This window comes from Protopterus annectens, chromosome 7.part0 (genome assembly GCF_019279795.1).
Source record: "Protopterus annectens isolate FY-2018-M chromosome 7.part0, PAN1.0, whole genome shotgun sequence".
NCBI lineage: Eukaryota > Metazoa > Chordata > Ceratodontiformes > Protopteridae > Protopterus > Protopterus annectens.
In genome coordinates this window covers 1038734717-1038750315 of record NC_056739.1, presented here as the reverse complement: position 1 = coordinate 1038750315, position 15599 = coordinate 1038734717, and the positions used below count along the sequence as shown (strand labels likewise).

Below are 15599 nucleotides of genomic sequence, written 5' to 3'. Positions count from 1 at the left end.
TGAGAGTGTTTATCATGTTTAAGTACCTTTACTGAAGATCACGATAAGGGAATGATGGAGTAGGACCTTTGCCCTTTTTCTCTTTTAGCATCTGTATTTGGGGACCTTAAAACATTATGTATACTTATTTGTGAGTTCTCTGTAGGTGGTTAATTTTTCTGCCTCTTACAAAAACGTTGGATTTCTTTATGGATAACATCTCAAAATGCCCTTTTGGATTAGTGTTCTACTCCAATTAACAAATAAAACCTGGTTAGGGTGGCATTGAGCACATCTCCATACAATGCTCAAGGACACTAGTTGTGGGTCAGAGGAAGTGTTGCATCTGTGAGCACTGGCAGTTATATCAGATGCAAGGATTTATATTTGTATGTGCGTTTTGTTTTGTATTTGGGCATGTGAGAAAGGAAAAGTTACTTCAGTTGCTTAGGCCCACACAATAAGTTTCTCGTAAGATGTGGTGTCTGCATGTATCAGAAATAGGATACAGACATTATGACAAAGCATTGTTTACCTGACATAATGAAAAGCTGGTACAGTTGATCAAACTGTACTGGCTTTTCTTATTTATTTGTTTATTTATTAATTACAGTTTGATGACCGGGATAGTCCACTGTATTTTCAGTAGAGGTCCGGGGAGAAAAGCTCCACAGGATAGAGACAATGTTACATTAGTTATACAAAAGTAAATAAAGTAGTAGAACATTGAAAAATACAGAGATAATATACAATTTATTAAAAAAGTCATAACATTTATAATCCTTGGTAATGGTTTACAAAAGTAAGATTCATGTAGTCTAAACATTAAAAGTACAGCCATTTAAGTAAGTAAAACATTTATGTACAGATGAGCCTTTTTTTTTTTTTTTGGAAATTTAGAAATAGGAGAGGACACAGAGAAGAAGGTGAGGTGGGAGAAGTAAAAGGTGGTATATAGTGGGTTGGGGAGTTTGAGGTGTGGGGTAGGAGAGGAAGTAGAGGCAAAGGGTATATAGTGCATGGGAGATGGTGTTGGAGTTTATGTGGTAGGGGTACAGGAACATTCCTACTTTGAAAGGAGGTGAGATTGGAGAAGAGTTTTCAAGTCTGAGTGGCTCTGAGTATTTTGATGGGTGTTAGGGAGAGAATTAGAGTTTAGCTAGGGAGCTGGATAATAGTAGGTGGCCAGGGGGTCGACGAGGCTTATATATGTTTAGAAGTTTGTGGTTTTCTGATCTTCAAGAGCAGTTGGGAATGTAGGGGGTTAAAGAGGTGTACAGAGAAGGTCAACTAGAAGGTTTGAATATGAGCTTGTGAGCAGTAGGTAAGTCTAAGGAGTTTGAGGTAGTTAGGAAGTTCAAGCCATTTCGCTGAATGGAGAGAGAGAGAGACAGTGATGCAATGAGTTTCTGGAGTTTGTGGCAAATTTGGAGATTTTATTGTAACAGGCTACTAACTTGGCCTGTAAGCCTAGCTGAAGATTAGTGAATGGGGGGTGCCGTACATAAGAGAGGGAAGAAGGTAAGTAGAGGTAAGGGTGTGTCTGGTGGAGGGGGTAAGGAGACCTAGTTTTTGGTGAGTTTCTTGAGCAAGACGGTAGGACAGTGGGGAGTGAGAAATATGCCCTTTCCCCACTGTAGTGTAATCTGAGTTGGCATATATATTTAAGTGTCTGTGGCGGATGCAGGAGGGGTTGCCCACTGCAAAATAAATTTTTTCCTCTGTTTTTTGAATTGACTATCTAGATTCAGTCATTTATCATACACCCAGCATTAATATATATCATTGTAATTCTTTAGTTTGTTATATTTAATGTCACATAGATCAAGCTGTATTTTGTTTGTACCTAGCTTTCTCGTAGTCTAACTTGTGAAGTAGAGTTCTTACCTTCCCACTCTAAAACATCTGAAAATGAATGAGCAATGATTTTCTTTGTAGCTTCCTAGAAACATTTTTACTGATTTTATTAATGATAGGAGAAAAACGAGTCATTTGTACCCCAGAATCTCAAATTTGCATTTGTTTTTTAGACCGATGATGGTGAGGATGACCTTAAAAAAGGGACTCAGCTTCTAGAAATTTATGCACTGGAAATCCAGATGTATACAGCACAGAAGAACAACAAAAAATTAAAAGCACTATATGAACAGTCATTGCACATCAAGTCTGCTATCCCTCATCCACTTATCATGGGAGTCATTAGAGGTGAGAAAAAAAATCAAAAATTAACTCTGGGATTCATTTAAGACTCGAGCAGGTAAGCAGCGTGGTTATAAATACTTTGCACGCAACCTTTGGAGTAGAGGTGTTTATTTTATTTTCATTACTTCCACTTTTTCATCTTCAGGCTTCAGAAGTAATGAACTATTTGGGCAGCAGAGGTAGAACAACATTCTGATATGAGCATCTTGCTGTGAGTTTTAATTGGTCAGCATGCTTTATAGTATAGTGTAATTGATCCTTCAAGAAGTACTTCAGTCCTAAGTCTAACCTTGTATGCATTTGTAGCTAATGTTTATTAAATTAAAATGCGAGATCATAGCTTTCAAGCAGTGTACTTAAGAATGACGAGTCAAGACCGTAAATCAGAGACATTTTTTTTAAGTAATACTGCCAGTTATTTACAGAGATTTTAAAGAAAAAAGTCTATGGCTGTTATGTTTGGTATTATTTACTTAACTGATCTTTAATTGTGTGAAGTACGAGGAACAAGAGAATTTGATGCACAAATCCAGGACCTATGACCTATAAAAGGTTATCTGCAGTTTGCTTCCTCTTTGTGAAAGGTACAGGTATTCTAATTTTATGAAGGTCAGGAAGTGTGGACAGCAATAGGGCTGTTTTTAGGCCATTCAGATATGAAGCAGATAAGTCTTGGTTTTGAGCATGTTTCACAGATTCAGATCTTTTTATTGATTTTATGAAGCTCTGCCTGCAGCAGTGCATTGTAATGACTGACTACTGCATTGCGGGTGCAGTAGATTTGCATCCGTCCCTCTACTACCAAATCTTTAGACTATGCTATATCCCACTCATCACAGAGTGATCATTTGCTTGTGACATAAGCTTGCTGATTTACTGCTTTTTATATACTGCAGCTGATAACGTTTTTTTTCACTTGCAGTTTTTGTTCCTGGGGTCAGTGGCTCATAACCAAAGCTTTTTGTATCCTGTTTTTAAACTTATTGTCTAGAAATGCTAGGTAATCCAAAGTAAAAGGTTTGTCCTCAGGTTTTTAAAATGTGTACATTATTTTTGAAAAATCTTTTGCAAATGTTTTTGGAGTCATGTTCTTAACTGCAGATAACATGGAAAAGTATCATATTTCTGAAATGTTTCACTTAAGAGTGGAGAAAAGATGGCTGTGGTTTTCCCTGAGACCGAACTGAAAATGGTAACTTTGTGTTGGGGAATGAGTTCAGGCCAAGCTGTGATCTTAGGAAGCCTCATTTTAAAGTGTGTTAGAAGGACCTTGTCTAAAGTTCACACTTAATCACCTTGCCAGAAGATGGCTGTAGTCTCATATGCAGAGTAATTAAAAAATTAACATTAGGGCCTGCTTGGTGAGCCTACACTTTCTGTCTCTCCCATTCAGTATTTTTTGTAATTAAAAACTCTTACATTCTAGCCATGTAAGCCTTCCATGATATCATGCGTGATACTAGGAGAGCGGACACACCTACCCCTCTGTCCCCTGAACCTTTCAGTTTTTCTGCTGCTCCATAATGTGTATCACCAGCCTGACTTATTGGTGAAAAGTACCCTTGTTCATTGTTCTAAAGCAGCAAAAATTAAAAAAAAAAAAATGTGTGCTACCGTATAATGAGCCAGCACCCATATATCAAATGGTTGGGAAAAGGGGCATCACGCGACTCACTAAGTACCAGAAATTCGTCTCCATGACCTGCAGATGTTGGAGAAATTCGCTATATGTACTTCAGGAGGGATGGTCATTGTTGAAGGCTCCTCTTCTGGGTATTGACAACCTCTGGTCTCTCGCTGTTTAACCATCAGAGTGCTAGTGAAAGAGAGGGTGCGCTTCATTCATGCCTCCGTAGAGCTAAGTTCATTTCAGAAATGATCTTTTGTTCCCTTATGTTGAGATCATATTTCATTAGAAGATCCCAAGCTCACACCTGTCTTATGCCTTGACTGATAGCAGGGGAATTGTAGGAATCCCATCCCACCTCCTACCTTAGAGATGTGTGCTACAGGAGAGCCAGCATCTAGTCCCCCCACCCAAGTCAGTCAGGTGGAGCACTTTGGTGACTGGTAAGATCTTGGTGAGTAGCACTTCTGTTTACCTTGCCACTCATCTGTGGTACTGTCCACAGAAACTGTCCGCCTCCATCTTGGGCCCTTTATCGTCTGGTGGTGCAGGTAGAGGAGAGTCAATTGTTTTTATGCTAGTGCTCATGATTTAAGCCTTCAGCTTCTTTAAAGTGAGTTGTGTATTTTGGTGTGAGATTGTACTTCTCAGGAATGTTTCTTTATGCCAGCATCAAGTGTTAAGGAAGTCTCTTAATCTGATGTTGTCAGTCTTCATTCATTCTTGACTGATGGGTTCGGTTCTGAACCCTAGGAACCGACTCAGCCATTATACAAAGCTCGTGCCAGCCAAAAACTCTCGAAGTAAGGCTCTACCCATACTACCTCTCTTCCCATTACCTGAGATCTCATTTGCTGCGTAGAAAATTGGACATGTCAGCCGTTGCTCTCAGCTAAGTGCTCAAAAATTTTCTTTTTGCCTGTTTTTCTACCTTTTGCTTCATATCTGTAATAATTACTACTGTTTAGTTTCCTTTTTGTGCGAGTGACTCTATTGATAACTTTCTACCATCGTATTTACTTAAGGGTATCGCTCATTTACCATTGTTGATATTAGGCCTGTCCTTCCCGCTTACTATTGGTAACTTTTTGATACCATCATTGGTGTCCTTTTCCTGCCATTTTCTTCTTCTTTACCCATTTGAGTAGTTATTTATATACCGTAGTTGGTATATTTATAAACAAAAAAAAAAAGCTTTCATCTTTTTCCTTTTCTTTACGAGTGTGTGCATGTGTGGGCGTGCAGTGTACTTCAGTGGATAACATGGCAGAGAAGCAGAAAGGAATCTAAGGACTATGGCAGAAAGATGCCCAATTTGGATGGACATCTTTCTTGCATCTGTTGTTTTGTTGTTCCTCATCTGGAAATTCAACCTCCTTGTAAACTCTAAGGGTTTCAGTGCTCAGACTCTTGCAGAGAGATGTAACAAATTGATACTTAAAGGAATGTTAAAATTTCCTTTTGGGGAAGCACTTTGAGGCGGAGACTTCAAAATCTCCAAAAACTGACACTAAAAAACAGAGCCATTCGGTACCATCTTCCCCCAAGGTACGTGACTTCAAGACTCAAAAATCTCAGGTTTCGACACCTTCTTTGGAACTGAGGGCAAAAGTTCCAAATATGTCATTGTCTTCTGATCCAACACTGAAACCAACAAAATCTTAATACGGTGTCATCTACTATTAAAAGTACCCAAACATCTTCATTACCAACCATGACTTAGGCACCAACAACCTCCCCAGCATCGATAATTGAAACTTTTACTATTTCGGTTCCATCCTCACCCTGTATCCAACAAACTGCGGTGTCAAAGATCGATGATATAAGTACCCCCAGGACTAGATGTTCCCCGTTCAATAGACCCCTTCTTGGGTCAGCAGCTGAGTCCCTTCGCAGAAAGACCTGAACCTCCTTTGAGAATATCAATCTGTTCCTCCAGGAGTCTTATCAGAAATGGATGTAGTTAGATTAGTGAATCAGCTCTTGGCAGCCAGAGGCTTCCCTGCATCTTCTCGGCCCTTCCTCCTTTCAAGAGCTGAGGCTTACTCTCCCAGAACTCCTACATATATTCCTCCTTCAAACTCTCCCCAGGTCTTGGAGCCCATTGCTTTGATGCTTTCGATGCCAACTGCTTCGGTACTGACGATGGATCTCACCTCGGTATCAGAACTTTGGTTCCATTAGAATAGTCGCACCTATGGGACTGAGATTTGGCTGCCGGTTCCGAAATCCATTGATCCACTTTGATTTTTTTTTTCCTACGGTGCTTGATGCCTTGGTAGTTTCAAGTCCTCTCTTGACTCCTACTGTGGGAGGTGGCTCATCAGAGCAGGGTGTGATCCTGGTTCTGAGGTTGTCTTTCCCGGTTCTGGGCTCCCATCTGTATAAGGGCGGGCTTGGCTTCCAGATTATGGAAAGTGCTCTAGCCTCAGCAGGCTGCCAGTTGGTACCATCCCCACTAGAGTGCCATATTTTTTATTCCCCCCGGTTCGCAGCTGCCGCAGTCTGCTACATCGGGACAGTGGGCACAAGAGCAGCAAAGTACCCTAGTGCAGGGTCCCCTCTCTTCGGAGTCCTCTTCAGATCTTTGCCCTGAGGAGCCACCCCGTAAGAGGTTTTGCAAGAGGAAGCATTTAGATTCTCCAGAAGAATCCGTCATTGAGGATGCAGATTAATATGAAGGGAAAGGGTCCCCCACGGTCACCCCTCTGAAGATGTCCTGGAAATATTAAAAGAGCAGGGTGATTGGAAGCTTTAAAACCCATCTTCTGAGGAATCAGTTTTTTTGCAAGCTTTTTGTTCCCAGCCATCTACTTCTTGGGTGACCCCCGCTTGCTGATGAACTAATCAGACTTGATCATACAGCGTGCATGGAAGGCTCCTGACACCATAGAGCCTATTCCCCGGCGACCAAACAAAATTCTTTCAGCCCCTGAGGATCAGCCCCATCTAGCAGTGGATGCCATGGTGGTGGCGGCGACCCCCAAAAAGGAACTCGCCGAAGAGAGTTCAACTGTCCATACTTCCAACCAAGAGTCTTGGACATTGGACAGATTTGGGTAGCGGGTCTTAGCTTTATCGACCTTCGCTATTCAGTCCTTAAACCTTTTGGTGCACTTCACTAGACTCCAAAGGGATTTGTTAACTGAGCTTTCGGACACCCTGGCAAGAGCAGTGTGTGACGAGGTACAGGATAAGTTTGCCTCCCAGCTTGCCACCCTGGAGTCTCTGTCTAATTCGTCTGTGCGGCTTATTACACTTACAGCCAAAGGGACATGTAGAGCAGCGGGTACAGGCGTTGCCATTAGGCGTTGCATTTGGATGCACTTGTGTGATTTTTTGCAGACCAAGTCTTTTGTCAGCACTCGGGTTGATGCTACTTCATTGTTTGGCCCAAAGGTTGGAGACATGCTAGCCAGGTGTGAAAAGGACAGGAAGACCCTTTCTTCTGTGGGGGTGCATTTTTCCAGTCTGCAACGACCTTATTCTAGGAATCTGAGGAGTGGAAAGATGTGGTTCAAGAAGACCCCAAGAGCCTTTTTGGGACACGCACATGGCAAGTATTCCCCCCCCAAGGCAGAGGTGGGAACTCATCTGGAAGACACTCCCTCCAGTGGCAGAGGGGGTCCATGCAACCAGGTTTCCAGAGATTCCTTTTCTGGACCACCCTACCAGTGCCCCTGAGTGGCGGCCCAATTGCTTACATCTGGAAGCAGTCGGGGGGGGGGGTTTCTCTGCACCACTCAGCCTAGCTCAGATTCCTGGGTGCAGACAATAATCACCAGAGGTTACCGCATTCCCTATAATCTTTTCCCCAAACTCCAAAGGTGAATCCCCGATGTTCCACCCAGTCAGAGAGATATAGCAGCACCAGAAATTCAAAAGCTGCTTCAAAAGAAAGTCATCCAAGCTGTCCCAGTAGACCAGATAGGATCCGGATTTTACTCAAGATTCTTTTTAGTTTCAAAAAAAGACAGGGGACTGGAGGCCAGTTTTGGATTTCAGCATATTGAACAAATTTGTACGCCAGACAGAATTCCGGGTGGTCGCAGTTCAGTCTGTCCTTCCCTTTCTAGAGAAGGACAATTGGATGTGCTCTGTAGATTTTCAGGATCCATATTACCACATAAAGATGGACAAGTGTTCCAGAAGATATCTCTGCTTCTGGCTAGGAGACAGTCATTACCAATTTCGAGCACTGCCCTTTGGTCTCACCACAACCCCCAGAGTGTTCAGCAAGTGCATGGCAGTCATAGCAGCCCATTTAGGGATACAGGGATTCTGCATGTTTCCATATCTAGATGACTGGCTCCTCACTGCCACCAGCAGACATCTGCTGCTTTGCGCCATAGATTCTGTTCTACATCTTGCAGAGTTCCTAGGCATGTCAGTCAACAAAGAAAAATCACAACCATCTCTCACAACACCACACAGGACCTGGAATTCATCAGAGCAAAACTAAATACGAAAACCTGCATGGCCTTCCTTACTCATCACAGGTTGTTAAAGTTGAGATCGCAGCTTCAAGTGATTCTCTCTAAAGATGCAGTCTCCTGCTCATCTGGTACTTAATCTTCGTGGATCCATGGCAGCCACAGCCCCTAGTGAGCTACCACATGAGGCTGCTTCAGTGGCTCCTAACGTCACAATGATCACTTCTAACTCACTCCATGTCTCATCCAATCTTAAAAACAAATCGCTACAGGAAGGATCTATCTTGGTGGATGAAGCCAGAAGAGGATTTATGTATGGAGTCATCCCTTGTCCCCCCCTCAGCCCAAGGCCGTAGTGACCACGGACGCTTCCCTGATAGGATTGGGGGGGGGGGTATTTTCAGAGAAAGACTGTCCAAGGCGCTTGGTCTCCAGAGGAGGCAAATGTCCACATCATTGTCTTAGAACTGAGGGCAATGCTTTTAGCTTTGCAAGTATTCCAGTCTGCACTTCCATCAGGGACAATTGATACCTAGTCAGACAACATGTCTGTAGTCTGGTACATCAACAAACAAGGGGGAAACCAGATCCTGCCCACTATGTTGGGAAGCCCTAAGAGTTTGGCAATGAGCAATCGCCTCCAACCGCTTTCTAATAGCAATGCATATTCCAGGGGACTCCCAACATGATTGCAAACAAGCTAAGCAGGTGTATCCTTCTACTTCGTGGGTGGTCCCTCAATCTCACCGTAGTGATGAAAATTTTCTGTGAATGGGGTCACCCTTGCTGCAACCTGTTTGCCTCTCCCTTAAACCACAAATGCAGCAGCTACTTTACCTTAGTCCCCCCTTGTGCTGCTTCACGATTGGCCCCCTGGACTTCTGTATGCTTTTCCATCAATTCCTCTAGTTCTGCAATTTCTAAAGAAAGCCCAATGATTGAGAAACAAAGTGATTCTCATTGCACCTTAATGGCCCATCAAGTCTGGTTTTCCTTTCTCTGGCCTCACCTGGTTCACCACCCGTGGACACTGGATCCAACTCTGGACCTGTTATCTCACCCTCAGGGCTTGGTGCATCCCAAACTTCAACATCTCAAGCTAATGGCTTGATTTCTCAACTTCCAGTAATTGCCAGGCAAAACAATTTGTCCTCCCCAGTGCAAAAGATACTTTTGGCTTCTCATAAACCATCCACCAGAAAAATTTACCTTAAATGGAAAAGATTCTCTATTTGGTCTGATACAAACCGCTTTGATCCTTTCTCTGCTCCAGTAGATAAGGTGGCTAAGTATTCCAGGACCTTATTTCAATTGGGAGCCACAACTTTTACCATTAGAGTACATTTAGCTGCCATTTCAAATTTTCCTAACTGTTTTGACAATCACTCATTAATGTCGCACTGTCTTTGCAAAATTTTTCTTAAGGGTGCTCGACATTTGAAGCCACCATTCAAAGAACCAATAGTGCCTTGGGATTTGACCTTGATCTTGCAATGCCTAGTTCGTCAGCCTTTTGCGCCATCAGCCACTTGTGACCTCAAGTTTTTATCTTGGAAGACCTCTTCCTAGTTGCCATCACATCTGCTAGGAGAATTTCAGAGTTACAGGCTTTGTGTGTGAATCATCCCCATATCATCTTCCACAAAGAAAAGAGTATCACTCAGAACCAATCCCTCCTGCCTTCCCAAAGTGGTAAAAGAGTCCAGTATTAACCAGACTATAGCTTTACCAGTTTTCTTTTCAAATTTTTCAAATAGAGGAAAGTATTGCCTGCATATGTTGGGCATCCACAAGCAGTTATGTTTCTACTTCGACAGAACAAAAGCCTCTAGAAAGTCAGACCAACTATTTCTATCCTTTTCAGGTACCAGATTGGGAAAACCGATTTCAAAGGTCACCTTATCAAAATGGTTAAGGGACTGCATTACCTTTATATACAATCAGAACAAACACAAACTACCAATAAAAGTTGGAGCTCATTCAACAAGATCCATTTCCACTTCAGCAGTCTTCCATTCCAGCGCTTCTATAGAAGACATATGCACAGCTGCAACTTGGGCTACCCCTCATACCTTTATCACTCATTGGCTCTATGGGGCTCCAGAATATCCTTCCTTAGGCTTGACCAGGATCTAAAGTAGCTTGGGACTCTGTCCCATCAGTCAAGAATGAATGAAGACCATCAGTCAAGAATGAATGAAGATTGACAACATCAGGTAAGTTTTTACCATAACGTTCCATCTGTGTTGTCGATCTTCATTCATTCTTGACATCCCACCCTCCTGCCCCCTCCTAGGGACTCCTGGAGGTTCAGTAGTAGTCCTGGGGTTGTTATAGGGTTGTTCAGACAGAGCTTCCATTTTCTTCTTAATGGTAGGGAAACTCTGTCTGAAATAATGGGAAGAGAGGCAGTATGGGTAGAGCCTTAGCTCGAAGATTTTAGGCTGGAGTGAGCTTTGTATAATGGCCGAGTTGGTTACAAGGGTTCAGAACCAAACCTATCAGTCAAGAATGAATGAAGATCGTCCACACATGGAACGTTATGGTAAGAACATAACTTCTCATTTCTGTGCCATCTTTTGTAGTGGCAGTCTAAAGGTGACAGATCCCTGTTGACTGACATCAGATGTACGTCTGTTACATGCTTGATCAGTACTTATATTGGCCATGCAGGAGCCTGTCTCTGCTTGAGCTTTGGCGGGAGAGGGTAGTTCCCCCCCCCCTTAGGCTTTTTATATGGATTCTGAAGAATGTGGAGGGAGGTATTTCCCAGACAGATGAGGGCTGTGAGCCAGGTTTGCGTTAGTTGTCCCTCCAGTGGCCTTTCCTTTTTCTAGAAGCATCTTAATTAGTATCGGGGAGAGGGAGTAGTATCAGGTATTCATCTTCTATTTCTGTATTGCCAGTTGAAAATATTTGAAGAAATAGAAAAATAATCTATCTGATGATGTCAGTTTTCAGTCTGTGCTCAACTGATGTGTTTGGAACTGATCCTCAGATCCGACTCAGCCGTTACTAAAGCTTGTGGTAACCAAAAGCTCTCTAGCTTCTCCATACCCATAATACACCAACCCTAAGCTACCCCAGATCTCATTTGCTGCTTTTCGTGAAAAGACGTGGTCAGCCTAGTTTTCAAGCTTTCTCAGATAAGTGATTTTTTTTCATTTGATAATCTTCTAAATCCTTGTATTTTATTATGTTTTATTATTTTTCTCATCTCTTACCCTCATACAATATCGTATTTCTTCAATTACCATAGTAATTTCCTTTATCTATTGCACAGTTGTTGTAATTCTTGAATTACTGTTTATTTTCTTTCTTTTTTCCTTTCTACACTGTTTTGTAGACTTAACATTGCTGGTATTTTTTTCTTGTCTTGTTCACTCTTCTAGACAAAAAAAAAAAATACTTGTTTTTACTTGACCTTTCCTTTTTATAGTTGCTGGTGTAATGGTGGAATAAGGCCTATCTAGGTTTAAAAAGTGTGTCAAGTGTGGGCACAAGCTACTGCTGTCAGATGCCCACACACTGTTTATTGCCTAGGGCCACAACATCTGCAAGATGATTCTTTGATCTGCCATAATTTCCATTGTAGAGCTCTACTAGAGAGAAAAATAAACTTATCTTAAAAGGATTGTTACTATCTTCTCTTGAATAGGCGATGTCTGGAGCTCAGTCCCCTAAAGGTAAAACTAAAGAAATAAAGCATTAGTCTCCAAAGCCTTCCACCTCCGTTGTGGAGCCATCTAGAAAAAGGCCTAAGTTGGATCTGAAAAGATCCCAGTGTTCTCCTTCTGGTACAACAAAAAAGCAATCAGATTTGACTATCCCAAGTCCTACAGTTCTTCCCAGGACAAGATATTCACTTTTTATTGATCCTGTACCTTCTAGGGTGCCCTCACCCTTTTTGGAATAAAACCATTCTAAGTCCCCCTCTCTTGCCTTGACTCGTCCATCCAGAAGTCTGACAGTGGGAGATGTAAAAAGAATGATGCAGAAGTTCTCGGTGCAGATTCAGATGGGTGTCTTGCTGGTTTCTACCCTGTTAAGTCAGGAGGCCTGTCCATAAACCATACCCCACTTCAAGCTCCTCCTCTGAGCCTTTCAGTTGCTTCAGAGTCCCTGCATCCGAGCCTTCTGGGTCTGTCTAGCTTGGATCCGAAGATGACATTGTCTTTAGATCCAGAGTTTACTGTGAATGCTCTGGTTCAGATTTCTTTGGATCTGGGTGACTATTGGAGCTGAAGCTTCCCTTTTGGGTCCGAGGTGTTGGAGTCTCCTCCAAGGTTGTTGGAGAAATCTCTGCCGTTTGAAACTTCGGCACCAATAGCTCAGCTCCAACTTCCTCCTTGGAGAGATTGCTTTCGGAGCTGGGAGGACAGTGGTCCAGCAGCTTGCCTTCAGTTGCCGGGGTCTTCTCTCTGTCCGGGATGATCGACCTTCAGGGTTGTGTAGTGGGTGTTCTCTGCTCTGACAGGACGGATGTAACCCCCTCGGATCCCCAACTTTATACCCTGATGTTCATCGTGTTTCACTGTTGCAGTCATGACTGTAGGGTTCTTCCCTGCCGGCAGGCAGCCCTCGGTCGGCCAGAATCCCAAAGTCTGAGTCCGGCGTCGGCTGTTCAACCACGCTCCTTGACGTCAGAGTGCCAGGAGTACAAAGATGACAGCCGACGCTATCTTCTCCAGTCTTTCTTGCCGTGCGGTGATAGCAGTTCGCAAGTGCCGGTCGGCTGACTCATGACGAATTTTACTGATATACTTCGGTCCGAAGATTTTCTTCTCCACTCACAGCTAAGTACCCCGTTGAGGAAACTTTTTTCTTGCTCCACTCCGATGTCAGAAAAAGTTAATTGTATTTCATGTGGGAAGCAAATGGATTTTCATTCTTACTGTATTCCTTGCTTGGGCCCTGACCACGACGTAGCTAGTTGTCGGTTTTGTGCTAGATTCAATCAACGTACAATTAAGCGATGGTACGATTTTGCTTTTCATTACTTCGGTAGGCGCTTTAACTACAAAATGTCGTCGGATACAGTCACGGCTACCGGAGTTCACAAGCGTCGCAAGGATAAAGACAGGCCTCTGAGGTCCAAATTTGATGATAGCGCACAAGCGGAGCCAGCTTCAGGTTCGGTCGTCGTCAGTGAGGCGCTTTTGCAGCCCCTGTCATCGGCCATTTCAGAACCGACGGCCGAAACGGACTCTCATGAGGAGCCAACCAGGCCTTTAAATATTTCTGTTGCAGGACCTTCGGACAATGCTCCTTCGGATGGGTCCGGAGCCGCTGTGCAGGTACCGGCATCCGACGGGGTTTTCAGGCCTACTCAGCTACTAATTAAGGCAAAGCCAAAGGCAAAGGCTTCTTCAAAATCAAAGACTTCAACACAGGTCTCTTCTGAACCGGCTCCTAAGTCACAGAAAAAGTTACTCAAGATGGCGGAGGATTTAATTACTATGATTAGGAGTTCTCATCCCCCTCCAGACAAAAGGCCAAGGCAGGATATTTCTTATGATTCCTCTGATCAGGCTTCTGTTTCCTCAGTTTCTTCTTCTGATCAGGAATATTCTTTCCCTCCTTATGAGGATTCTGATGCTGAAGAATCCGTTCCTTCTGCTTCTCCCCCTGAGGATTTCTCTTTTGGGGAAACTTTGCATGAAATGAGGGAACATTTCCATTGGGAAGGACAGGAGTTTTCGGAATCCAAGAAAAGACTGAGGGAATTTCTTCTTCTTCCCCAGCATAGACCCCTGGCTATTCCTCCTGTTTTGGATATTGTGGATGATGCCTTTTCGGAGGCTAACTTAACCCCTGACTCTTTTCCTCCTGCTCCTGCTAAGCCTGATAGATATTACAGGGTTCCTGATTCCTATGTTTTTATACAAGAACCCTTCTGCCGACCCTGAAACCATTTCTCAGGGTCCCAAGGGAGTTAAGGCCGCTTCTGCCAAAAATCCCATTCCTACTGAAAAGGATTCTCGATCCTTAGAAAGATGGGGCAAAAAGGTGTACACTTCTGCTACTTTGTCCATTAGGGCTTTAAACTGTCAGTTTCATATGTTTAAATACCAGCAATTTCTATTTGTCTTAAAACAGAAGCTTACTTCCATTTCTGCCTGTGCAGATAAGGAATTACATGACTTATTGCACGCCACTGAACAGGTTGGGAAGCATGGTTTACACTATGGATTTGATGCCTTGGAGGCTTATTGTAGGGCTGCGGCCTCTGGCACAGTCATTAGAAGGCATGCATGGCTAAAGGAACAAAATTTACCTGAATAAATAAGGGCTAAATTATTAGATGCTCCTGTTCAGCATATTGTTTTGTTTGGATCTAAAGCTGAAGAGGTAATTAAAAAGATGGAGGATAAGGCGAAATCCATGCAAACCGTTAACGATTTCTTACAAGTACAGCCTCCTAGATTTAGCAGGAATTGGCCTTCTAAAAATTGGTCCTTTCCCGCTTCTGACAGGCCTCAGAGGGGTAGATATAGACGTTCCAGAGGGAGGCCTCAAACGCAAGCTGCTTATAGACCAAGACAGTGGACTGCTTCCACCCCTAGGGGAGGAGAGGACAGGTCACAATCTCAAAGGAAACAAACTCAATGACTCCCTCTGTTGGGCTACAGGAACTTCTTGCCTGGAAGCCCCTCTGAGGAAAACTCTCTCTTTTTTATCAAAATTGGACTCAAATAACCCAAGACAAATGGGTTTTGGATGTGGTTTTAAGAGGTTACAAATTCCATTTTCATACCTTGCCAAGGCCAAGCGGATGGCCAGACCTTCCAAAGCATCAATGGACGGAGGCCTTACACCAGGTGGAAACTCTTTTGGCTATGAATGCCATAGAACTGGTTCCTCTTTCAGAGATGGGAAAAGGTTTTTATTCAAGGCTTTTTCTAGTCCCAAGGAAACAAAACTCATGGAGACCCATTCTGGATCTGTCGGTCTTGAACACCTTTCTAGAGATTCCAAAATTCAAGATGCTTACTCTACAGCAGCTACTTCCAATGCTGCCCAAAAATGCATGGATGGTAACTTTGGATTTAAAGGAGGCATATTTACACATTCCCATCAGGCAGGGTCGCAGAAAATACCTCGGGTTCAAAGCCGGATCGAGGCACTTTCAATTCTCTGCGCTGCCCTTTGGAGTATCTACTGCGCCCAGGGTCTTCACCAAATGCCTGGCTCCAGTAGTAGCTTACTGCAGACTCAAGGGAATTCAGATTTACCCTTATCTGGATGATTGTCTAATTCAGGCAGACAGCAAGGATGTCTTACTCCAGCATCAAGAATTTGTACAGAACCTTTTCAAGTTCCTGGGATTCTCTGTAAACATAAAAAAGTCAAATTTG

The 15599-nt window shown here is 43.1% G+C and overlaps 1 protein-coding gene across 4 annotated transcripts in view; it reads left to right on the top strand.

Annotated features, from left to right (window-relative positions):
* The window catches only part of COPS2 (COP9 signalosome subunit 2), a 1892836-nt gene that overhangs the window by 1288347 nt on the left and 588890 nt on the right, over window positions 1-15599 (top strand). For all 4 annotated transcript variants that reach the window (XM_044077587.1, XM_044077586.1, XM_044077585.1 and 1 more), the window contains one exon: window positions 2010-2184. In XM_044077587.1, the coding sequence (XP_043933522.1) occupies window positions 2010-2184 (175 nt within the window). The remainder of the gene's footprint in view (window positions 1-2009; window positions 2185-15599) is intronic.